The sequence below is a fragment of the Scyliorhinus canicula genome, chromosome 16 (assembly GCF_902713615.1).
Source record: "Scyliorhinus canicula chromosome 16, sScyCan1.1, whole genome shotgun sequence".
NCBI classification, from domain to species: domain Eukaryota; kingdom Metazoa; phylum Chordata; class Chondrichthyes; order Carcharhiniformes; family Scyliorhinidae; genus Scyliorhinus; species Scyliorhinus canicula.
The window spans coordinates 51,108,786-51,134,873 of NC_052161.1; the positions used below are offsets into that span (position 1 = coordinate 51,108,786).

Sequence of the window (26,088 nt, forward strand, 5' to 3'; positions counted from 1 at the left end):
TTAAATACCCTGTAAGAACAGTAAGTCCTAAATTTTAGATAAACAGGCATCTGTTGTTTTGTCCTTGCTAATTAGCCACAAAAAAGGAAAGGAATATTTTCAACTTTGGTTGTAGAATTCATAGAATTTACAGTGCAGAAGGAGGCCATTTGGCCCATCGAGTCTGCACCAGCTCTTGGAAAGAGCACCCTACCCAAGGTCCACACTGCCACCCTATCCTCATAACCCAATAACCCCACCCAACACTCAGGGCAATTTTGGACACTAAAGGCAATTTAGCATGGCCAATCCACCTAACCTGCACATCTTTGGGCTGTGGGAGGAAACCGGAGCACCCGGGGAGAAGGTGCAGACTCCGCACAGACAGTGATCCAAGCCAGGAATCAAACCTGGAACCCTGGAGCTGCGAAGCAATTATGCTAACCACAATGCTACCGTGCTACCCTTTGATGTGGCTTTGATTACGCTGCATATCAGCAGAGAAGTGTTGTTGCAATTATATAGGGTGTTGGTGAGACCACATCTGGAGCATTTTGTCCAGTTTTGGTCTCCTTATTTGAGGAAGGATGTGGTGGCATTGGAGGCAGTTCAGAGGAGATTCACCAGATTGATTCCAGGATGAAGGGGTTGGCATATGAGGAGAGATTAAACAGTTTGGGCTTATACTCGCTGGAGTTTAGAAGGTTGAGAGCGGAGCTGATTGAGGTATATAAAATACTAAAAGGGATTGATAAAGTAAATGTAGACCAAATGTTCCTTCTTGTGGGGCAATCTAGAACAAGACCCACAGATATAGGTTGAGAGGTGGTAGATTTAAAACTGAGATGAGGAGGAACTACTTCCCGCAGAGGTTGGTGAATTTGTGGAACTTACTGCCCCATAGTGTGGTGGAGTCCGAAACATTAAATGGTTTCAAGAGGGAGATATACATAGTTTTGATTAAAAAATGGGTCAAAGGGATTTGGGGAATGGGTAGGTAGGTAGCTTTGAGACCACAAAGAGATCAGTCATGATCTGATTGAATGGCAGAGCAGGCACAAAGGGCTGAGTTGCCCACTTCTGGTCCTAATTCCTATGTTCGTACTTCTTTGAACTTATTTGTTTTGAGTCATTCAGTTGCACTCTTGATGCACTCTTTTCCCTCCGCCGCCCCGCAAGATCAAGCCGCCATGTCTTGCGGCGCAGCGGAGGGGAAGACAGCAACCGCGCATGCGCCGCCGGCCGCGTCATTCCCGGTGAGCCGCTTTGAGGCAAGCGTCAAGGCCCGGCGCGCGGAATCCACACGCTGCCGCTCCTAGCCCACCCCCCCCCCCCCCCCCCGAGAATAGGGGGCGAGGAGAGGCCTCCGACGCCGGAGTGAAACACTCCGGGTTTCACTCCGGCGTCACCTGTTTGTCTCCCGATGGGAGAATTCTGCCCCAAATCTTTTAGCATCTTCATGCCCTTCTCTTCAGTTCCTAAAACTTCCTTCTCACCTCCCTGGCTCAAATCTGTGGTTCCCCCAAATCGGCTTATCCCTTGACCCTGCCCCCAACCTGAAGTGTTGGCGAAACTGCCTCCAGATTTTCAGTGAAGCTATTATTACCGGACTCACTGAGTATTTCCTCGGAGCTATCGGAAGCGGTGCTGTTGCAAGTGCTTTCAGCCCCGACTCCCTGCACAAACTCTCCTCCATTCTGACCCACTGGGAATCAACCCCTCTGACCCAGCTCCACATTCGCCGCCCATTAGTAGTACATCAGGTTCGGGAGACCCAAACCCCCTGGCTGCCTTCCCCTCTGCAGCAGCACCTTTCTCACTCTGGCCACCTTCCCATTCCATATTAATCCTTTGATGCTGTGTTTTATTTCAGCATTTCTTACATAATGGAAATACAATTGGAAAAAAAATTATACAAAAAGTTTTGAATAGTATCTTGTTGCTGTTGGTCTGTTTATCGGAGCATTTACTTGCCAGTAACTATTAACTGGTGATAAAAATTGAGCCAGGTTTTTTGCAGAAGTTGAATTAGCAGATATATTTTAATATTTTTATTGAATTAGAAAAATATACAATATATATATACATATACATAATCTTTATTGTCACAAATAGGCTGACATTAACACTGCAATGAAGTTACTGTGAAAGGCCTCTAGTGGTCTCATTCTGGCACCTGTTCGGGTACACAAAGGGTGAATTCAGAATGTCCAAATTACATAACAGCATGGGCACGATTCTCCGCTCCCACGCCGGGTGGGACAATTGCGGGAGGGCCGCTCTGGCACCCCCCGTGATTCTCCCACCCCCCACCCCCAAAATGGGGTGTTGCATTTTGGGACACGCCGCTCGGAGAATCGCGGGCTGCTGTTTTTCACAGCGGCCCGCGATTCTCCGACCTGGATCGGCCAAGCGGCCTGCCGTTCCCGACCGGTTCACGCGGGCGGCAACCACACCTGGTCGCTACCGGCGTGAACATGGTGTCAATACCTGATTTGTGGCTTGTGGGGAGCGGAGAGAGGAGTGAGCACCACGACTGTGCTTGGGAGGGGACTGGCCCGCGATCGGTGCCCACCGATCGTCAGGCCAGCGTCTCAAAGGGACGCACTCTTTCCCCTCCGCCGCCCCGCAGGATCAAGCCGCCACGTCTTGCGGGGCAGCGGAGGGGAAGACGGCAACCGCGCATGCGCGGGTTGGCGCCGGCCAACCTGCGCATGCGCGGCTGATGTCATTAGGCGCGCCGGCCGCGTCATTCTCAGCATGCTGGGCCTTGACGCCAGCGACAAGGCCCGGCGGTCGAGATTTATGGCACGGCCCTCCTAGCCCCCGGGGGTGGGGGGGGGAGAATAAGGGGCCAGGAGCGGCCTCCGACGCCGTCGTGTACCTCTCGGGGTTTCACGACGGTGTCGGGCCTTGCGGAGAATTCTGCCCCACATCTTTCAGGATTGTGGGAGGAGACCGGTGCACCCGGAGGAAACCCAGCAGATACAGGGAGAACGTGCAGACTCCACACAGTCACCCAAACCGGGAATCGAACCTGGGACCCTGGTGCCTACCCAGTGTGCTACCATGCCGCCGACAGGGGATGAATTTGCCCTACATCAGCAATGTAAAACAGGCTGGTGGCAAATCAAAAGCCAATTTATCACTACGCAGTTTTTATTTGTCTATTTTGTCAACGTGGAAGCTAGAAGATCTTGTAGCACAGTGGTAGCATCCCTGCCTTTAGATCAGAAGCTCCGGGTTCAATCCAACATTAGGGCCTGTTGGCCATGGAAGGAGTGTTCATAATGCGGTTCGATGGGTTGATAATCACGTCAAGAATCCTTCCGCTACTATTCCAAAATGGGGAAAAGTTGTGTGAAGATATACAAAGGAAAAAGTTGATTTCAAACCAAATAAAAGCAACATCAGCACAGAATTCCATGGAGGCTGGTTCACTGAATCAGGAGATTACCTGGATCAGCAAGCCCAAACTTGCAAAATGGCTGCCTTCACGACAGTTTTTTAGTCAGGGGGCGCAGGCTGAAATAGAAGTCAGAGAGTGATGACCTTGGAAAGACTACACAGAGGTCAGAGATTAATGACCTTGGAATGAATAAGCAGGGTGCAGAAGCAGTCTGGGCACAAGACCTGCCTCTGTGCTCCGGTACTATGTTTAAGCAAATAAAAAATAATGATTAAGCAATCTTCTAGCCTTCAACCTTCACACTCGCATATAGTCCCTATGCTCCATCCATGCTAACCTAGGCCAGCCCTCCAGCCTTCACCCCTCACCCCCGCACATAGTCCTTATGCCCCATCTATGCCAACCTATGCCAGCCCATCCTCTATCCATGTCACTGCCCCAAACCTCATATTCCAAATTAGTGCCCTTCTACCCACCCCATTGCCCCATACCCCCATGCCATCTTAGTACCAGCTCATGCCAACCCATGCACCCAGCACTATTTGCCCTTACTCCCTTCATGCCAAATTGTCTAGTATCCTTGGACAGTTCCTTGACAGATTTGACACTTTTGGACAACTTTGCCAGCTGACCTGCTCTTTAACAGTTCTTAAAAGCGAGACAGTTCTTACACAGATTCTTGACCACTGGGCAGCTCTTTGACAGCTGGACAGATCCCATGAGTCTGTGTCAAAAGTGTATTAAAATTCACTTTTAACAATCTCAAAGGGTGTGATACCTCTTCCAAATGTGTCCTGGAACCCTATCTAAAGGGATACCCTAGCTATCTAAACAAATGCACCAAGTTCAGATCCCCTTTTACCTATTCCAGTCTGTACACTCCAGATTTCGCACACCTCGCCTTTCAAAGTCTCACTTCAGAACAGGCACCTGGTGATGTAAATGATCAGCTGACTCTACGAATCGCGCATGTGCAAATCCTGGCCCAACTCCAGTCCTGTCCCGGCAAAAATAGGGAATGCTGGGTTCGGGGGCAGACATTGAATTTTCAGCCATTTCTGGGATGGGCATTGTGACGGAGAGCCTCTCCATCGTGGTGAAAGCCCAGGCCAGTGAGTCTAGAAAGTGAGTCTCAAAAAAGAGTTTAAACTATTGTTCTTTGAACTTCAGTGGAAAAAAAGAATTAGGAGCAGCATAAAATTGACTGCCGATTCTCCACAAGCCTGTTTCGTGCTCCTCGTGCTGATTAATTTCCTTCCCTAGATGATTCATTCATTGAGAATAAATTAGTATCACAGATTTATTCTTTCATCTTCTTAACCTGTACGTGCCTTCTACTTATTTTATATGGAACCAGGTATCCTATTGATCTGTGTTTTCAAAATCTTTTTATAGATGGATGTGAAGAGACCTATAAAGAGAAAAAGCGCCAGGAAGGTGTAGGTCATGAACTACAAACAAGTGAACGAAATCCAGCAGATGGCTCTTCAAGCACTGAAGACCTGCCATATGACTTAAACGTCCTAAACAATGGAACGACAGACGTTATTTGCAAGGCAGAGAAGTGTGTGCGTGACGTAGATCCAGATTCCATTTTTGAAGCTGATAAGATTTTCCAGCCGAGTTCAGATTCCATGGCTTCGGTAGAAATATGTGAGAGAAGGGAGGCTGTTCTCACCATAGGTCCTGAAGAAACAACTGTTGATGTGAAGATCAAAGGACATGAGGCTGATCGGATTTCACCTGTTCCTCAGAAACGCTCGACAGCTCGGAAGAGAATGTTGCCTAAACTACCGACAGAAATGGTGGGCAGCGCACAGCATCTTCATCGTTCCAAAATGGAGTTGAGCAGGTCTTCCATGTCTAACCTGTCACCTGTTTCATTTTCTGACACTGCTGCAGGTTCTTTGTCTTCACTCGACTCTACCAACCTATTGAGTGTTACGGATTGTCGTCAGAAGGTACAGTTTAGAACTAAGAACAATGACTTTACTTTCATTCCAAAGTGTAGTCTTCCATCAGAAATATCAAACATGAACAACTCAAGTGAGTGGGCACAGAAAGTCTCCAATACGGAAGTGGTAAATAAGAACTTGCCCAACAGTCGTAACTTAAATTTTGATGAGAACAGAGAGCGATCACTGAAATCTCCCTTCACGTTGGGGAAAATGTCTTCCACTAAAAGTCTCAAAGCTAAAATCGCAGCTGCAAAATTTACTTCAGCAGACATGAATAGTCAAATGGATTTGCGTTCTTCCAGTGGTATTTTGTTTGAAACGGGGGCTGTAGTTGGAGGCTGCAGTATCAACACTCCAGGAGCAGAAGGAAATGATTATTTGTCTTGCATGGATAGTAATCTTTCAGAGGCAGAAAGAACTGTCAGTAGTCATCAGTGGAATTATTTCAAACAAAGCCGTTGTCAAAGTGTAAATGACTTATCAAAAAGTAACTCCCTGCTATTTAGCAATGTCACCCAACTCTGTCAAGATGATAATTCTGAGCAATTGCCAACCACCAGCGCCACTGAAAATAAACATGCAGAATTTAGTTTTGACAGTCAGGTACGTGTCAGTGTGACAGGTTCTGTGGGACCATGCCTGTTGATGTATTTATCAAGCGCAGCGTTCTGTACATGTGTGTTGCGCATGACAACACTTGACATCCATCTCGGTGGCTCCATAGCTTAGCTCACTGGGCTAAATCGCTGGCTTTTAATGCAGACCAAGCAGGCCAGCAGCATGGTTCGATTCCCGTACCAGCCTCCCCTGACAGGCGCCGGAATGTGGCGACTAGGGGCTTTTCACAGTAACTTCATTGAAGCCTACTCATGACAATAAGTGATTTTCATTTTTCATTTCATAGCTATCACTGCCACCATTTCATGCAACGACGACAAGTCTTTTTCAGTGAACGATTCATCATTTTCACCATCGCTTTGTAAGACCACTTGCAATGAAATATTTCTTAAGTTCAGGACAAAGGCTAAGCTGGATTGTCCTGCAAAATGCTAGGATTGTCATGTTTGACAACCATTTTTTGAATTTTTAATCAGTGCAAAATACACAAGATTATAATGCGTGGGTAAACATTAGTACCGCGGAGAAGGAATGAAATTTTCCTCATATTCCTGGGCACACTAAAATCATTTCTGCGATATTTCTGTTTGGCTTTAGTTTAGCATTATATTAAATTGCTATTTTTCAGTTCGTGGAATACAAAATTATTGTCTTCCCCTCAGCTCTCTATTTCAGGTGTGAAACCTTTGTTTCTAATGTGTTTCTCCCTCAGGATCTTCCTGTACCCTGTATTAGGGAAGATGGTGGCATAATGGTAATATCACTGGACCCCTAATCCAGACAGCCAGGCTAATCCTTTGGTTCAAATCCTACCATGGCAGCTGGTGGAATATGAATTCCATTAATAAATCTAGAATATAAAGCTAGTGATGGTACTTGATACGATTGTCGATTTAAAAAACGCTGCACTAATATCCTTTCAGCAAATAAATCTGCCATCCTTAACTGGCCTGGCCTACCTGTGATTCCAGACCCACATCAATGTGGTTGATTCTTAGCTGCCCTCAGCTGAAAGGCAATCGAGGATGGGTAACAAATGCTGGCCTTGTCAGTGGCACCTATATCCTAGGAAAAGTAATAAAGAAAAGGAATGTATTATCTGGCAGGTGAAAGGGTCGATGACTGCCTTCTTGACTTTCAGACCTCTATGCTTGCCACATTGGACATGGCTGCTAAGAATTGCACATCAACGATCTATGATTTTCATGATTTTACCTCTCATTTAAAGGAAACACCTGGGCTGCACACGCTGCTCACTCATGGAAGCACAACTGGGCTTTGGAGACTCCCGAATTAGTGTAACTAATTGTGATCACGAATCTGCGCTCTACCTTATGTGGTGTTCCTCGCTAAGCGGCTAACTTGCTGTTTTATCTACTTGAACATTTTTCCCTTTGGGTTTTCACTCAGTGATAGAAGTGAAAACTGTGTTGACCTAATGTTTGCAATTCAATTCATTGCAAGGAGGCATTGCTATGGAAACTTCTGCAATGGGACAAAAATGTAATTGCACCACTTTTTAAAACCTGCACATGCCATCAAAATGTCAGGTAATCCCACAAAGGAAATTGCTAAGAATATTTAGAATATTTATTCCTTAAGGAGATTATTGTCTTGCACCAAATGACTTTCTCCCCTGGTCTCTAATCATGATGTGGTCTGGTTCCTGTTACTTTCGGCTGATGACTGCATTTGTTCTGTTCTCCAAGTGACAACTGTCCTGGACAGCACTGCATCTTTCATCTCAAACTGCTTTTAACAATGTGTGCTAACTTCCAAAATGAAAAGTGTCATCAATGTGTTATTTCTTTCCAACAAGAGAGAATATTACCATCCCGTCTTGATGTTCAACATCATTACCATTACTGAATCCCTCACCATCAACATCCCAGCCCAGAGGCTGGGAATTCTACTGTGAATAACTCACCTCCTGACTCCCCAAATCATGTCAGCCATCTCCAAGGCGCAAGTCAGGAATGTGACTGTATTCTCCTCATTTTCCCAGATGAGTGCAGCTCCAACAACACTCAAGGAGCCCCACACCATTCAGGACAAAGCTGCCCTCTTGATTGGCACCCCATACACTACCTTAGAAATTCACCCACTCTACCAGTGGTGGCAGTGTGCATCATATACAAATTACACTGCCACCACTGGCGCCAAGCTCCTTTGACAGCATCTTCCAAACCCATGACCTTTACTATCTAGAAGGACCAGGGAAAGAGATACCACCTTCAAGTTCCACTCCAAGCCACAAACCATCCTGACTTGGAAATACATCGCTGATCCTTCACTGTTGCTGGGTCAAAATCCTAGAACTCCCTTTCTAACAGCACTATGGGTGCATCTACACCAGAGTTTTTTCAAACTTTTTTCCCAGGACCCACTTTTACCAACTGGCTAACCTTCGGGACGCATGCAGGCAGACCTTCTTGCCCAATGCCGGTTCACCTTCGCAAACCAGACCAGCCGATCTTCGTGACTCACATGGGCCAACTTCGTGGCCCACCATTATTTCTTACCTTTACTACAATAGGTGAACCTGCTTGATCCTCGCAATTTCACTTGCTTTGTCATTCAATGTTAACATTTCTGCTGAGGACTTCAGCTGACAATTTACGTTCTTGCTGCATCCTTTGAAAAAATTCAAGAGGTTTGTCCTCGAACTCGGCATGTCTTTGAAGTTTTGAGGGTTTTAAACTTTAGGTTACTAGTACCTCCCTGTATATAACACACATGGGCTTTGCATCCTGATTTTCATTGGCATTATTAAGAACGCCACGCCCCAATAAATAATTTGTAGACTGCTTTGTACCCGACTTCAGTTTTTTCTTTGCTGGGTGTTCACCAGAAGCCCTTGAGCTCTGCATACAGCTCACACCAGCGCTGCTTTGTCCTTTCCTGGACTCTCCTGCGAAGCTCTATCCAGCAGATTCAGTTGTGAGATCCTGACTTGTTTGTGACTCCTGCCTCTCTTCCTTATTACAAAATAATCCACCTGCAGTTCTTCACGCAGTCCTGGAGCTTGCTTGCTGGCAGCTACAAATGGAGGACCTCTCCTGTATGGTTTTGCGCCCAAAGCACGGACATACAGGACACGTGACGTCAGTGTACGTGCTGCGCTCATGACTTGCTCTCTGCCACCGCTTTTGGCAGGAAGACTCCATCGTTTGTATTTAAAGGCCAGTCACGGCCAGCATTCTTGAAAGCCGATTGCCGCCATTGGATGCTTCTCCCGCAATGGGTAAGGCCGTGACTGATCGCTCTGCAACCCTCCCAACACCCAGTGTGTCACGAACTTGAGTTTGAAAATCCCTGATCTACACCACATGGAGTTCAAGAAGGCAGCTCACCACCTTCTCAAGGGCATATCTGAAATAAAACAATTATTTTGAAAGAACATCTTATGGCAAAGAAGGTTTCGTAAGTATTAATTATCATTGTTCAGAAATCTCCCTTTTTAAATAACCATAATGTTTCAATTTGAAATTAAAGGTAATTTTGAAAATCAAGGGTAGCATGTTGGCGCAGTGGTTAGCACTGCTGCCTCACTGCGTTGAGGATCCCAGTTCGATCCCGGCCCCAGGTCACTGTCTGTGTGGAGTTTACACATTCTCCCCGTGTCTGCGTGGGTTTCTCCCCCACAACCCAAAGATGTGCAGGGTTGGTGGATTGGCCACTCTAAATTGCCCCTTAATTGGAAAGCAAATTATCGGGTACTCTAAATTTTTTTTAAAAATCGAAAATCAAAATTTTTGCTGAATAATGCATAATGCACTCTTCTGGAAACCTGATGGAAACTGAGAGATGACTTGATAGAAGCACAGAGTTATTAAACCTGTTCCTAAACCTGTGTGAATGTGCTTTTGTTGTTGAAGGGCAGTACAGGGTGTTGCATTTATTTTCTTGAGTTGAAAAGCTTGAATTTTAAATTGAAATAAACTGAAATATCTACTTGAGCTCTCTACAAGTTCTCCGACATATTTCAGGAAACTTACATATGAATAGCCATTTCCCACCCCTACCCTTCCCCAAAGAAGTATTTTTTCACGTATACAGATTGTCCTGGTATTCCTCATGCTGTCTTTCACTGGACATCAATAACTACAAGATATGGTAATGGCAGGTTAATACAATAAGCTTATAATTGTCTGTTAAAGGAGGTCAGCATTCGGCTTTATCTGCTCAGCTTTGCTGGTACAATTTCTATTTCCTCCCTTGCATTTATTATTAGTGTGGTCTTGTACTTTGCTTGCATTGCCATGGTTAATATGTCCAGTGTACTGATTCTCATTTCTTACCCCCCTCTCTGTAATAGTACATTTCACTAGAGGAGCTACTCTCTGAGGATGATAGGCCCTTGAAAGATCATGAATTGTGGGCTCTATGTTATGAGTGCTTGATCAGTCTGCAACTCTGCAAAGATTACCCAGGTATTGAACAAAAAGGCTTGTTAAGATTTTTTTATCTATACATTTAAAATTCTGCACTTTTGTTTCCCTTTTTTATTCATTATTGGGGCAATGCGGAGAAAATGTTATGCTTTAAGTGTTTGTTGCATCATGTCATTTAATTTTTAAAAGGATGCCACTCTCCATCAATCTAGTTGTTTACTGAGGTTACATTTTTAACAGCGACCATAAACTGTTGATCTTTGCAGAGACTCGGAGCAGTAAAATTTGTTGATGTCGTAAAAGACGGCAGTTAAAATTTTCTGAAAGTGAAATAGAACTGCAAATATATGTTGAAGCTAATTGCAGTTGATTGTTGCAGAGTGTTAATCATAATGGCCAGACCCATAAAGCCTCACATCGTATCCCTCGCCTGTGCTGAGCTAGCTGATCTCAGTCAAATCAATAACGGCGCAATCCTGTCAACCACATTTGTTATTGCTCGGCAGGAGAAAAATCAGCCATTGTTCCCATTCCTAATATCTGTTCTACAGCCTTTGTGGAAAAAATGCAATTGTGCAAATATCAAGTGAGGTAATGAGAAGCTAGCCCTCTGACCCCAAAATCTGGTTCACACATGAAGAAGATCCCTCCAATTTGAGGTAATAGTGATCTCCTGGTACCTGCATCATTGTACCTAATATATGTCAACATCTTTGAATAGGAGGGGAGAGTGTTATTGTATTTTAATTTCTGTGGTTCTAATATTTAGAAAAGTTATTAATCCCTGTAAGGCCCCAGAAGTTGGAGCAATTTGTCCACTTTTGTTAAATAACAGCAATTGTCACCTTAATATTCTTACAAATTCTTTACTTGATTGATTAGCAAACTTCTAAAATTTGCTTCATTAAACATGTGATTCCTTTTGAAAACCCCGGGCGAAATTCTCCGACCCCCACGACGGGTCGGAGAATAGCGGGAGGGCCTTCCCGACATTTTACCCGCCCTCCCGCTATTCTCCCCCCCCCCCCCCCCCGCCCAACTCCCGACACGAATCGCTGCCGCCGTTTTTTTACGGCTGGCAGCGATTCACAGCTGTTCGATGGGCCGAAGTCCCAGCCCTTTACGCTGTTTTTACGAACGGCAAACAGACCTGGTCTGGCCGTTCGTAAAAACGGCGGGAACAACTCGCTTTTTATAACCATGGCACCGATTGGCACGGCAGTACCACGGCCGTGCCAAGGGTGCCATGGGCCCGCGATCGGTGGGCACCGATCGCGGGCAGCGGGCCCGATGCCCGCGCACTATTTGTCCTTCCGCCGCCCCGCAGTATCCATTCGCGGGGCGGCTGAGGGGCATCCTGGCCCGCGCATGCGCGGGTTTCGCGCAAATACGCGATGACGTCATCTGCGCATGCGCGGGTTGGAGTCTTCCAATCCGCGCATGCGCGGCTGACGTCATATGACGCGTCAGCCGGCGCTAACTCCGGCAAGCGGGCTTAACGAAATTCGTTAAGCCCGTGATGCCGGAGCTTGCGGCGTCGTGCTGCTAGCCCCGACCGGGGACCAGAATCGGTTCCCGGTCGGGAAGGGGCGCGCTGGCGTCAAACCCACTCGGGTTTGACGCCAGCCTTACGATTTCTCCCGTTTTGGGAGAATCGCGCCCCCCATGCTTGAAGCTATCCTTACATGTTCAGGCTCAATAACCATTTGAGGTTTTGCACATACAGCTATTCACATTCATTCTCTGAGGTACAATTCTTACCTCAATGACTCAAAAACACATTTTTGCATGTCACCAAAGGGATTGGAAAACATTCCATTCTTTTGCTACAATCCCAGATTTGTTTTATTTTTAGGTTTTGTTTGACTTTAAACAATGTTGGAAGTAACTTCCTCACAAAATGGTGGGAAAGTTTTCTTTTAAAAAGTACAGTGGGTGTTATTCAAACAGGTGCTCAGATGGTGCTCCCATATTTCCTCAAATAACAACATTGCTCGAAAACACCTTTATGCTGACATTCTGTCTCCTGAACATTTTTCAATAAAATGCAATGGCCGGGATTTTCCGGCCACTCTGCAGCGTGTTTTCCCGCAGCGGATGTGCCAAAGCATTGGCCACTGGTGGGAACTTCGAGTTCGGCCAAAGTCTATGGGCCTTTTGCATGGCTAGCACGCCTAACTGCCGGGGAACTCGCCACGAGGGGTCGCCTTCGGCAGAAGATTCCGCCGGCGGAAGGAGCCGCAAGAACTACCCAATATTATTGTTACATACCTGGATAAGGTTGGAGGATCAATTTAGTCCTGATGATTGACTGTGGCATTTGGAGTCTCTATGGCCATCTGACTGGATATAATCCAGTGCAGCCATTCCTGCCACTATGGTGACCAAGGAAAATGTCCAAGTCAAAAGGACAATAAAGAACTCTGCAAATTGTTGAGGTGAATCATCCTTTGATTCTCCACGTCACAGTGTATAGAAAAAGTTTTTTCTGAAAATGCATCAGTTTTTCATATACTGTTTTTTTCCTCACATTCCAAATATCAATTTATGCTTTGTGAGATGCCCAACATTTCTTACTCCAGATTTACAATTCTCAGGAGTACATTTTGCACATTTTAGTCCATTGATGCCATACTCAAACTTCTTTGTTGCGATCTGACGAAAAATGAATGTGTTGGCTCCAAGGAGCGACCACATGGGAGCGTAAAGGATACAAAGGTTCATTTAAACGTTGAATGAAAACTATATACACCACCACTCCCCAAATGAATTCCCGTGACCTGCCCACACCCGGGCCGGGGATTTTGTGTCCAGGTTTGTTCCCCGCAAATGACCACGCTCCGTACCCTAATCGCCTAGGTCTCGTGGCTCTCATCTAGGTTTTTTTTTTTTTTTTTTTTTTTTTTTTTTTTTTTTTTTTTTTTTTTTTTTTTTTTTTTTTTATAAATGTTTTATTCAGTTTTCGTATTTTATATTGAACAAATTACAAATTGTTAGGAGAGAGAAAAAAAAAAACAAACAAAAACAAACACGCAAAAATTAACACACATATTTACAGGTAAGCATCTTCGTAGTAGTAACTGCGCCCCCCCCCCCCCCCCCCCCCCTCAACATGTTTATTTAGCTTGGTTTTGGGCCTTAGCTAGCCATCGAACCCCCGTAACGAACCTGTAGCCCCCCCCCCCCTCCCGCTACCTTCCCCCGACTATTCTTCCTCTTGTACATTGGCCACAAATAGGTCCCGGAACAGTCGCATGAATGGCTCCCACGTTCTGTGGAAGCCGTCGTCCGACCCTCGGATGGCAAATTTGATTTTCTCCATTTGGAGAGATTCCGAGAGGTCGGACAGCCAGTCCGCAGCTCTGGGCGGTGCTGCTGACCGCCAGCCAAACAGGATTCTACGGCGGGCGATCAGGGAGGCAAAGGCAAGGGCATCCGCCCTCCTCCCCAGGAATAGATCTGGCTGTTCTGAAACCCCGAAGACCGCCACTATCGGGCATGGCTCCACCCTCACTCCCACCACTTTGGACATTACCTCGAAGAAGGCTGTCCAGTACTCCACGAGTCTGGGGCAGGACCAGAACATGTGGGCGTGGTTGGCCGGGCCTCTTTGGCACCGTTCACATCTGTCTTCCACCTCCGGGAAGAACCTACTCATACGGGTTCTTGTTAAGTGGGCTCTATGTACCACTTTTAGTTGCGTCAGGCTGAGCCTTGCGCACGTGGAGGTGGAGTTGACCCTATGCAGTGCTTCGCTCCAGAGTCCCCACCCGATCTCCATCCCCAGGTCGTCCTCCCATTTCCTCCTTGTTGCGTCCAGTACGGTGTCGTCCCTATCTACCAGTCGGTCATACATGTCACTACAGTTCCCTTTCTCTAGGATACTTGCGTCCAGTAGGTCTTCCAGTAGTGTCTGTCGTGGCGGTTGTGGGTACGTCCTTGTCTCCTTTCGTAGGAAGTTTTTGAGCTGCAGGTACCGTAGCTCGTTCCCCCCAGCTAGCTGAAATTTCTCTGTCAGTTCGTCCAGTGTTGCGATCCTGTCGTCCGTGTACAGGTCCCTGACTGTCAGTGTCCCCCCGTCCTGCCTCCACCTTTTGAAGGTGGCGTCGGTCAGTGCTGGTTTGAACCTATGGTTGTTGCAGATGGGAGCCCTGTTCGACATTTTGGTCAGGCCAAGTTGCTGCCGCAGTTGGTTCCAGGATTGGAGGGTGGCTGTCACCACTGGGCTGCTGGAGTGTTTTTTGGGTGGGGATGGGAGTGCTGCCGTGGCGAGGGCCCGGAGGGAGGTTCCCATGCAGGAGGCCTCCTCCGCACGCACCCACTCAGCTTCTGGCTCCTGGAGGCTCTCATCTAGGTTAAAACAAAATGTTTGTTTTATCTTTTGGAGAGTTCTGCTTTGCTTTGTTATTTTCTTATGTAGCTAATAATCCATCATTTTGCGTTGCTTTTTGGTAACAATTTGCTAGCCACAATTATTTTAGACTCCTTCCTACAATTGCCTTTATAGTTTCTGTTTAGTTCAAACATTCTTTGTCCATTTTCAATGTTTCTTTTTGGGGTTTTCGTCAGAGAAAAAATACACCTGTGTTCCAAAGCTGGGTGTTTAAATGGTCCTTTAAATGACCTTATCACATAATGTTATGCAGTTTAAACTTACACATAGGCCTGAATTTTTAGGATGACGAGCACTTGGCGCCTGCCATCCTGAGAGGCCTGCTGTCAATTTATGCTCGATTGAGCATTGATTGGCAGCAGGCAGGATCACCGTTCGTCCCTGGATGGAAGTCTCACCTTGGAGACCTCTCCAGCCCCTCCAGGCACAGTGCTGCAGTGGCCAGAAGAGGTACTGCAGTGCTGTGCTTGAGCCTCTAAATCCAGGGACTGCACTCCAGGTAAATAAATACCATGGGTCCTGGGAGGTGGTTGCAGCGTGATATTGGTGTTGGGGAGAAGGCCTGGGCGGGTGGGGGTGGAGGGTCGTAGCTCCCAGGTCCCTGAGGAGAGGGTGCCCCAAATCTTAAGGGGCCTTAATATTGAGGCCCCCCATATTCTCTCCGCCCGAGATCACAGTTGTCAATTTTTTTTTATTTGGCATCCTTATGTAGCCATCCAAGAGTCTTAATTGGTGATCTTCCCATTTGAGACTCTGTCTGCTCTAATATAAAGTTGTGTTTGGGTCAGGGCAGCTGGGATCCTGGAGAAAATCCCATGCATGCAATTCTTCGCTCCCACCCCCCTCTCCCCTGGCCTCGGAACCCGCTCGAGGGAGTGTATAATTCTGGCCATATTGTCACATAACAGGTGAAATACCTTTGGCTTTTTGAGGCCATTTTGATATGCATTACATTTGCGCATTTGCATTATTTTCTTTGTTGATCACCTTTTTGTTGCTCTGCATTTTACTCATTTTCTCTCAAGTCCCAGCAATTCATTTTTCATTTGTTGCTTTGTTAAACTATTCGTCGATGTCTTCCTCTTAATCTCTGTGCATCTGTACATTTCCTTGATGCCCATTGAAAATGTCATCAATCACACGTCTTTTACCATGATGAAAATCCGATACCACATTCGTGCCACTTAAATTTTTTATAATTAGAGAACATGGAAGCTGGCTGGACAATATGTGATTATGATTTGTTGTTGATGTGTGCTGTGGTCAGTTAATTCATTTTGTAAATCTAATTCGGCAATATGAAACAGTGAAAATAGTGTCATTATGTTTTCTATACATTTTGTAGAGTACTTGTGTCTAGAGTCTGCATACATTGACACCAGTGGAGAAGTCTTGTTTCTCTCGCCAACGAACAATGGTATGCCAAACTACATCTTTACTTTCTATCTTTTGTACTTCATGTTCGAAACAAAGTAATTTGAATATTTTCAGTAGTTAACAGCAACTGTAAGATTCAGTTTATTGACACCCATTCTGTCCCTTTAGGAAATCTGGATTCATTCTATTTGGCACCTGAATTTGAAAAACAAGGAGCGGTTACAGAAAAGGTTTGATCGTTAAATGGAAAGTATTTTCCTGTAAAATCCTACAAATAGCCGGTACATCTCTCTGAATCAATGTGTCTTCTCAACAGGCTTGCATTTATGGTATTGCAGCCATTTTGTGGGCGGCAGCTAAGTTCAATGCTCCAGTGAATCAAAAGTTGCCATTATCCAGAAATCTCAAGAATTTGCTGTTGGATATGGCGAAGAGAAACTCCACAGAAAGGCCTTCAATTACAGACGCAATGGAGGTACATGTACCAAACCTATTGGATTCTAGCTAGCCGTTTCTGCTAAACAGTTTTCTCTGCAAATGACATCAAAGCTATCGAACAATTATTGAAAATATATTTCTCAAAATTAAGGCAATGTGTTTTGCCCACAGGCGTACAGGCATTCTATCTGTGCTTGCAAGTTATGCAGCTTTAATATAACCACAACCTCTCAGGTGTAATCCTGCACCACCATCTATCTGTACTAGCTTGTCATTGTATGTGCTGCTGATAACCAAATTGCATCTGTATTCTTTTTTTTAAATTTAGAGTGCCCAATTATTATTTTTCCAATTAAGGGGCAATTTAGCATAGCCAATCCAGCCATCCTGCACATCTTTGGGTTGCGGGGGTGATACCCATGCAAACTCCACACGGACAGTGACCGAGGGCCAGGATCGAATCCGGGTCCTCAGCACTGTGAGGCAGCAGTGCTAACCACTACTACACCGTGCCGCCTATCTGTATTCTGATAAGATTAGATTAATTGACAATAATCATTGAAACTTTGAGAATAATCAAAATAATGTTATGTATTGAAAATAGACATACAATTCAATCCACCAGGTTACCCTGATCTTTTTCAAATCAGTAGAGAATTTGTTATTTCAGTGTCAATTTATAGTAAAGTCTAACATATTATCTTATTGATTGAAAAAGGAGAATATTTCATGGCATTGGTAGTACAGTAATACTATTTTCAGCTCTACAAACTGACAAGACCTAAGAGTAGCAGTTTATTAGATATGATCCAGGTGGAGTAATGACACAATAGTTCAGGACGATCTATCTGTCAGGATCAGGCTACCTGAACTTTATCTATATAGTCTGAGAAGCCGCAGTAACTTATTCTGCTACAATCTACTCCTAAAGGAATGCTCCAAATCCAATTCATTTTTCAGTGTTTTGCTTGAATTTGACATTTGCTCATGAATGTCTTCAGACTTTTAAAAAATTAATTCAAGGGATGTGCATGTTGCTAACTGGGCCACCATTTATTGTCTCATCCTTAGTTGCCCTTGAGAAGGTGATGGTAGTGAGCTGCCATCTTAAACTACTGAAGTCCATCTGGTGTAGGTAAACCCACAGTGCTATTAGGGAGGGAGTTCCAGGATTTTAACCCAGCGACTGTGAGGGACCAGCAATATATTTCCAATATATTTGGGATGCTGAGCAGATCGGCATATATCTGCTGCCTTTGTCCTTCTAGATGGTAGTGGGCGTGAGTTTGGAAGGTATTGTCTAAAGAGCCTTGGTGAGTTCCTACAATGCATTGTTAGGGAGTTCCAGGATTTTAACCCAGCGACAGTGAGGGAACAATAGTATATTTCCAAGTTGGGACGCTGAGTAGATCGGATGGTGGAGGCAGTGAATTTTTGTGGACAGGGTACCTCGCAAAGCTCATGGGAATCCATAGTAACTGACTGGGTAGTGCAAAATGGGATGGGTGCTGATCTTCCATTTGCTTTGTTCTCTCATTCTGCTACTTATCGTTTTAATAGACTTATAGAAATTAAAGTAACAGCAATGGTGAGGAGCTAAAGTTGCGTTGTGGGGAAAGGTATTTTTTACTGTGTCCTGCAAATGCAGAAAGCTTACCTAAATTTAGACCGGAAACAACAAAGCACTGAGCCAACTTTTATGCTTATGTAATCATGTTTATGTAATCATTTTGTATTTTCACAGATTTGTAACAATTACCTTATTAAACGAGGAATTTGCAGCAGGGAGATTTTGATCTTGCTGAGGAATTCTGTTATACAGGTAGTTCTATTAACTTATTGTTCATAAAATAATTCTATTGAGAGTTCCTTTCATTCTTTGTTCCCTAAATCAGAGTTTTAATTTCTGGTGCACCACTGCCAGAGTTGCAATAGTGTTATTCCCATTAGAAAAACCACAAGAGCTTTATGGACAGAGGTATGTAATGTGACATTTGAAACATCAAAACATGTTATTGTTTATTTTACTCCCCTTCTTCTCAACAGAGCACATTTATAGATCATTAATTTTGAGGTATCATTTGGTTCTATGCAGTCATCATCAGTTGCTGTTCAATACTTCTTCATTCAGTTTCTCCCAACTCACTTGGGGTCACCAGAATGCTGGTAGGTCATCCTTCTCCATGTTGTATTGCCAGTCACCATCATGTGCACGATGGTCTTACCTAAACGGATTGACTGATATTGATACAGTGATGATCACAATCAGCATATATTTTGCTCTGAACGTCTGCTTAGTAGAATTAATTTCTAGTCATGCTATTGCATTGAGGAGTGGCACTTGCACCAGAGTGTTGCTCAAGAATTATTGGGACCAGGAAGCTTGATTTTCTGCTCATGGACTTTATTAGATGAGTATTCAGGGAGTTAGCAACCCCCATTTTCACAATTATTATTCTCTGTCAGCACCCATCCTCGCTGGGAGCATCCAAATGAGGACTGGCTGGTGTGGGTTGAATGGCTGTTGCGAATAAAGTGCAGTGTGAGTGCAGACTTCGCTTAGAGCTCTGTTTCCCGTCTTGACAATCCTGAATTACTAAGTGCAAAATTACAGAAATGAAATAATGGTTGAATCATATGCAAAATAATTTCCATTACAATTGCCACATCTTGTGCTTCATTGGTGCCACCTAGTAAGTGGATGAATAAATAGAGTGAGAATGAAGATGATGCTGAAAACGGTACAGTCCTCAGCTTGATAGAAGCTCGCAAATTCGCTATTCCACATTTCCCATGCACATTTCTATGCCAAGTAGGCCAAGCGCTGTTTCTTTAAAGGAACTGAAGAGCTTCTTCCCACACAAGTCATATGCACCATCTGCCCTTTAAAGAAAGAAGCATATGTAGAAATTCACGTTATTGGGAGGCGATGCAGGCTTAAATCAGAGCCATTGTGCAGGCAACAGTTGTAATGATTACATTACTATGCATCATGCACCTAAATTGTTAAAGAGTGCAGTTCCCAGCAAGGTGATGACAAAATTGTAGATGTTTCAAAGTACCTGGAGGTTAAGTGTAATTGTATGGTAAATATTAGCACGGGTGACACGGTGGAATATTCCGCTCCTGCTGCAGTAGGTATCGTCACGGATGGGTTGGAAAGATTTGGAGAGCAACCAACAGAATTTTAGATTTTGTTGCTTAATTATACAAAACTTTTCAGCCTTTTTTCTTAATTTGGGGCAAATCACAATTGGATTCTACGGCTACAGAGTTCAGCTTCTATAGCACCAGTGGAACCATCGCCACAGAATGTCGGGAGCAAAACTTCTGTGCTGTGCATGGCACCAAGTTCTGGGAAGGACAGAATAACAGGCCGACACATGTAACAGAAGCTTTTGCAATGAATGGGTTGTGACCTCTCAGGCTGATTTGATGTATATTCTGCAAACTTTGACTGCTCAAAGAAATCCATTATGAATATTAAAACGTGAACAGATTATGTTGCTGGAGGGGGCTGGGGGGGCGAGGAATGATTCTGAGATCTCTCCAATGCAAATCCTGTTATGGCCCTCTCGCAAGAGTTTCCGGCTATGACGGGATCTGCCGGCACCTAATAGAAGCGGAAAATTTCCCCCTCCGTTCTGTTTATTTATTTGTGGCTGCTGAAAGAAAGATTTTTGTGTGCTGAATCTTCCAGGACGTCAGATGTTCCCACCCGCTAGCATGGCGTGATGCCAGTGGGAATCATTACTGGTTTCCAAAATCGGCGACCAGATGTGATGGCCACAGACGGGCACACAGAGGCCAGTGAAGCCCCCGGGTGGTCAAGGACATGGCACCCTGCCACACTCGCAGTGCCAACCTGCCAGTGCCAAGGGCAGGGCCTGAAGGGGGCAGGGTCTGCAGGGGACTTCATAGCGGGGGTTCTCTTCACGTGGGGGCTTGGGGGGGGGAAGCGATGGGGATGGAGCTGATGCCCCAGAAATTGGGGGGCGGGGGGGGGGGGGTCGGTGAGGGATATGGGGGGGCAGGGAGATGCCCTGAAGACCCGATGCTGGCAATTGGGGAAGGGGGAGGGGGAGGCAATGCCGGAGATCTTGAGGGAGTGGTGTCTTCAACCACGAATTGGGATCGGGGTGTCCTTTAACCCCCCCCCCCCCCCCCCAATACTGCTGACAGTTTAATTTTTCCCAAAGAAGTCGATAAACGGGTGCCACCTCCAAGCAAACCCCAGCATCGATCCCCTCAGGGCGAACTCAATCTTCTCGAGCCGGAGAAACCCAGCCATGTCACTAACCCACACCCCGACTTCGGGGAGTCCGAGTCCCTCCATGCCAATAAAATCCGTCTCCGGGCTACCAGGGAGGCAAAGGCCAAGACTTCAGCATCTCCACCCCGCTCCCCCCGCCCCTCCCCTCCCCTGCTGAATTCCCGGGCCTTCTGACACACCAAAAATCGCCACCTCTGGAGTCGGAACCACTCTTACCTTCAGCACCTCTGACATGACGTCAGCAAACCCCTGCCAGAATCCCCTAAAACTCCCTTCTAAAGAAAATGGCAACGTTTGGGAAGTTTGCGACAGAAAAACTGCCTGTTGCCCGTTTTCTCAGAACCTCACACTTTGCCATTTTTGGGGAGGACACATCCACCCAGAGTATCTTCAGACTTGGTGAAATCTAGAAAAATGCCACGGAAGCAGGAACTTGGATGGACAGGAGTTTCCTGTTCAAATGCAAGGAAAACATAAATTACTGAGGAATTCTTTTCAAACTGCCCCAGGGCATTGTAGTGGTAATTATGACTTTCTGGAATATTGTGACTGAGTTCACTGAACCACGTGCTCTGATTGACTAATTTGGCACTGAATTTACAATGGAAAAGCTGATTTTCTGAGGTCTATGTTTTTAGGATAATTCTGACTTGCGTGGTCACCAGATAATCATCGGACTGGGAAAGTTGCACAGAATGCCTGCGGCAGCAAGCAATGACCTATGAAAACTTTTGCTGCCTGAAAAACATTATGAACAGTGTATACATTGATTCCTGCAAGTGCCTTCACCTGCTCAGTCATTTGGCTTTTGGTTATTTTCTGATTCATAATGATTTAATGTGGAGGTTTTGTGATGCAGTGGTCCGGGTGGGGAGATGCATTGAGAATGTGGCCAAACAGGTTGAACACCCACTTGGAAATCCAGCACAGGCCAGGAGATTGTGTGATGTAAAGAAATTGGAACCTCTCACGTCGGTGTTGTTCATCGCTCCAGGCCACAACATGCATGTAACAGCATATGTTGTGACAGTAACTCAGATCCCTTCGCAGCTAGAATTCTCAATTGGCTGGATGGTCAGCTTGGATCAGATTGGTGCCAACCGCATGGAGATTTGGTCCAACCCATGGAGGTTGTGACACTGTGGGCCTGACCTGCTTTCGGGCTCAGGACTGAGGAATAACGACGTAATAGCCTCCAAGCCACCCAAATATGCCAGGGACAAACATGCATTCCATCCATCCAGTATCACTACAACCACAATGGATGGGAAATTTGTTGTAAAATTTACTCACACCATTTGTCTCTATTTATAACATAGAACATAGAACGGTACAGCACAGAACAGGCCCTTCGGCCCTCAATGTTGTGCCGAGCCATGATCACCCTACTCAACCCACGCATCCACCCTATACCCGTAACCCAACAACCCCCCCCCCCCCAACCTTACTTTTATTAGGACACTACGGGAAATTTAGCATGGCCAATCCACCTAACCCGCACATCTTTGGTCTGTGGGAGGAAACCGGAGCACCCGGAGGAAACCCACGCACACAGGGGGAGGACGTGCAGACTCCACACAGACAGTGACCCAGCCGGGAATCGAACCTGGGACCCTGGAGCTGTGAAGCATTTATGCTAACCACCATGCTACCCTGCTGCCCCAACAATAACATTTGGGTAAACTGATTATACTGTAAATTTTAGCAAAAAAATGCAAGAGCTGGCAGGTGAAATTGGAAGCTGGAGCGAAATAAATTTTTGCTCGTTTCATAGAACATAGAACATACAGAAGGAGGCCATTCGGCCCATCGAGTCTGCACCGACCCACTTAAGCCCTCACGTCCACCCTATCCCCGTAACCCAATAACCCTTCCTAACCTTTTTGGTCACTAAGGACAGTTTATCATGGCCAATCCACCTAACTCCCACATCCTTGGACTGTGGGAGGAGACCAGAGCATCTGAAGGAAACCCACGCAGACACGTGGAGAACGTGCAGACTCCGCACAGACAGTGAACCAGTGGGGAATCGAACCGAGGACCCTGGCGCTGTGAAGCCACAGTGCTAATCACTTGTGCTACCGTGCTTCCCTGAAGACATACCAATTTCCCAGCATGCCTAGAACAAAAAGAATCTGAACAAACTCTTCAATATAGCAACAAGGCAGAATCGATGATTGCATTGAAAAATGTTGTAAGGAACATTTTACAAAAGGGTGCAGTACAAATGTATTCCTCCTGATGGTGCTGACGGATTTTAGAATAGTTTTGTATGTCCTCACAATACTGGCACAAAATTCAGATGTATAGAGACTTCTGTGGCTGTTGTGAGTGGCCTTTCGAGTTACAAAGTGGCGTCCGGGGCAGGTTGCACTTGATGAGGGCATTAGTGCGTGCACAATTAATGTCCAGTGGATATAGGCGTTAACAAGCCCAAAGGTTCTCATTGCTTATCAGACCATCTTATATAATGCATCACCTGCTTGTCCACCAGGCTTCTCCTTAAGTTCTCCACGTTCTTGGTTGAAAAATGGTGCTGATGTGTATGGATTCCGGGATACAATCTCCCCCACTCAAAGATTGGAATATTTTGCACCGTTTTTAATTGATTATAGAAATGACTAATAATTGAAATACAATTTTTAATGGATTGTAGGTGGACAAGGTGCACAGCCTCTCTGCCATGATCCTAGCCCTGGAGCCATTTTCAATAAGTAACAGCTCAGGTTGGACTGGCTGCCTGCCAGGAAGTGGCAGGCAGCCAATTATTTTTAATTACAGGGTTCTGTTCCCACGTTGACTGGAATTTCCAGTTGGCAATGCGGGTGACAAAATGTGATGGCCTTGGGTGGGTGATGGCACAATCAATCATAGGAGGGACTCATCTCACCCCAAACCTATAACTGCTGCCAGGCTACAGCTGCCCCCGAGAGGGGTTGCCCCTCCAAGATAATGGCCGATCCATTATATCTTTTCTCTCCATGCTCACCTCCACAACTCCCACCTCAGTCGGTGAGGTTGCCGATCACTTAGTGCTAGTGGGTCCTCCAGCATCGGGAAGCTGTCTGCTGTCCCTGATTGGATGTGACCTGCCATTAATTGACATTAGAAACCTGTCTGGTCATCTCTGGAACACAACAGGTCGGATGTATCAAACAGTCCTGAACCGGCAGGCAGATTTCTGACCCAGCATTGAAAACCAGACTGTAATGCCAACAAAAACAGTCCCAGTTTGCATTTATCTCATGCCTTTAAAGTAGGAACTGGTGAGGCCAACATTTATTGTCCATCTCTAGTTGCTCTTCAGAAAATGGTGGTGAGTTGTCTTCTTGAATCGCTGAAGTCCTTGAGGTGTAGGTACATCCACTGTACTGTTAGGCAGGGACTCCAGGATGTTGCCCCAGTGACAGTGAAGGAGCGCTGATATATTTCCAAGTCAGGGTGGTGCGTGAATTGAAGGGGAACCTCCAGGTGTGGCATTCCCAGACATCTGCTGCTCTTGTTTTTCTAAATGGTTGTGGTCGTGGGTTTGGAAGGTGCTGTCTAAGGAACTTTGGTGAGTTACTGCAGCGCACCTTATAGTTGGTATTTGCAGCTGACTATTCACCGGTGGTGGAGGGTTTGAATGTTTGTGGAAGGGGAAACAATCAAGCGGGCTGCTTTGTCCTGGATGGTGTCGAGCTTCTTGAGTGTTGGAGCTGCACTCAGCCGGGCAAGTGGAGAGTATTCCATTACATTCTTGACTTGTGCCTTGCGGATGGTGGACAGGCTTTGGGGCGGGAGGGGGGGGGGGGGGGGGGGGGGGGGGGGGGGGGGGGGGGGGGGGGGGGTCAGAAGGTGAGTTACTTACCTTAGGAATCTTAGCCTTTGACCTGCCCTGGTAGCCATAATATTATAATATTAATGTGGCTAGTCCAGTTCAGTTTCTCATCAATAGTAACCCCCAGGATGTTGATTGTGGGGGTTTCAGTGATGGTAATTTTATTGAATGTCAAGGGGCGGTGGTTAGATCCTCTCTTGTAGGAGATGGTCATTGCCTGGCACTTCTGTGTCACAAATGTAACTTGCCACTTGTCAGCCCAAGCCTGGGTATTGTCCAGGTCTTGCTGCATTTGGACATGGACTGCTTCATTATCTGAGGAGTTGCAATTGGTGCTGAACATTGTGCAGTCATCCGCAAACATCCCTACGTCTGACCTTAAGATGGAATTGAAGTAATTGATGAAGCAACTGAAGATGCTTGGGCCTAGGACATTACCCTGAGGAACTCCTGCAATGATGTCTTGGAGTTGACATGATTGAGCTCCAACCCCCACATCCGTCTTCATTTGTGTATGACTCCAACCAGCAGAGAGTTTTCCCCTGATTTCCATTGACTCCAGTTTAGCTAGGGCTCCTTATAACCAACAACTTGGTGACTAAATACCTTTAACATAGTAAAACTTCCCATGGTACTTCACAGGAGATAATCTGCCAAAATTAACAAAGAAGGTGATACTTGAACAGGTTCAATGTGAGTCTGATTTGTTGCGGGACACAGTAACATGAGGTCTAATTGTCACCAATTCATCAATTTGTACAGGGCTAATTCAACCCCATTGAGTCTACAGCACAGAAATAAACCTTTCACTTGAAATGGGTTTATACTGATGTTCTGCTTCTCACACTCCTTCCATCACTTTTCAACGAACCCTACCAACACATCCTTCAATTCCTTTCCCTCTCCAGTACTTATCATGCCTCCTTTTAAATGTATCTATGCTATTTGTCCTAACTACTCCCTGTGATAGCGGCCGGAATACTCCAGCTGTTGGGATTCTTTTTTCCCGCTGGCAGCCCACCCCGGCCCGGTTTCCCAGCAGCATTGGGTGGCATCAATGGGAAATCTCATTGCCAAGCGTGGGAAGAGAGAATCCCGCCGGCTGCAAACGCTCAGCAACAAGGAACATGTAGCTGGGGGACCAGAGAATCCCACTCATCGTGTTCCACATTCCTCTTTCGTTGAAGAAACTTTTGCTGAATTCCACAGAGGATTTTGAAAATCTTACATTTATGAAGAAGGTCGATGGTGTGTTGGTCTTTATTGGTAGAGGGATTGAGTTCCGGAGCCATGAGGTCATGTTGCAGCTGTACAAAACTCTGGTACGGCCGCATTTGGAGTATTGCGTACAGTTCTGGTCGCCTCATTATAGGAAGGACGTGGAAGCTTTGGAACGGGTGCAGAGGAGATTTACCAGGATGTTGCCTGG

General features: G+C 45.8%; 1 protein-coding gene across 4 annotated transcripts in view; it reads left to right on the top strand.

Annotated features, from left to right (window-relative positions):
- Positions 1-26,088, top strand: part of LOC119979536 (kinase non-catalytic C-lobe domain-containing protein 1) — a 261,428-nt gene that overhangs the window by 113,607 nt on the left and 121,733 nt on the right. For 3 of the 4 annotated variants that reach the window (XM_038821915.1, XM_038821916.1, XM_038821917.1), the window contains 6 exons: positions 4,784-5,949; positions 10,283-10,397; positions 16,097-16,168; positions 16,297-16,358; positions 16,445-16,603; positions 18,311-18,388. In XM_038821915.1, the coding sequence (XP_038677843.1) occupies positions 4,784-5,949; positions 10,283-10,397; positions 16,097-16,168; positions 16,297-16,358; positions 16,445-16,603; positions 18,311-18,388 (1,652 nt within the window). The remainder of the gene's footprint in view (positions 1-4,783; positions 5,950-10,282; positions 10,398-16,096; positions 16,169-16,296; positions 16,359-16,444; positions 16,604-18,310; positions 18,389-26,088) is intronic. The other variant, XM_038821918.1, reaches the window with a different exon arrangement.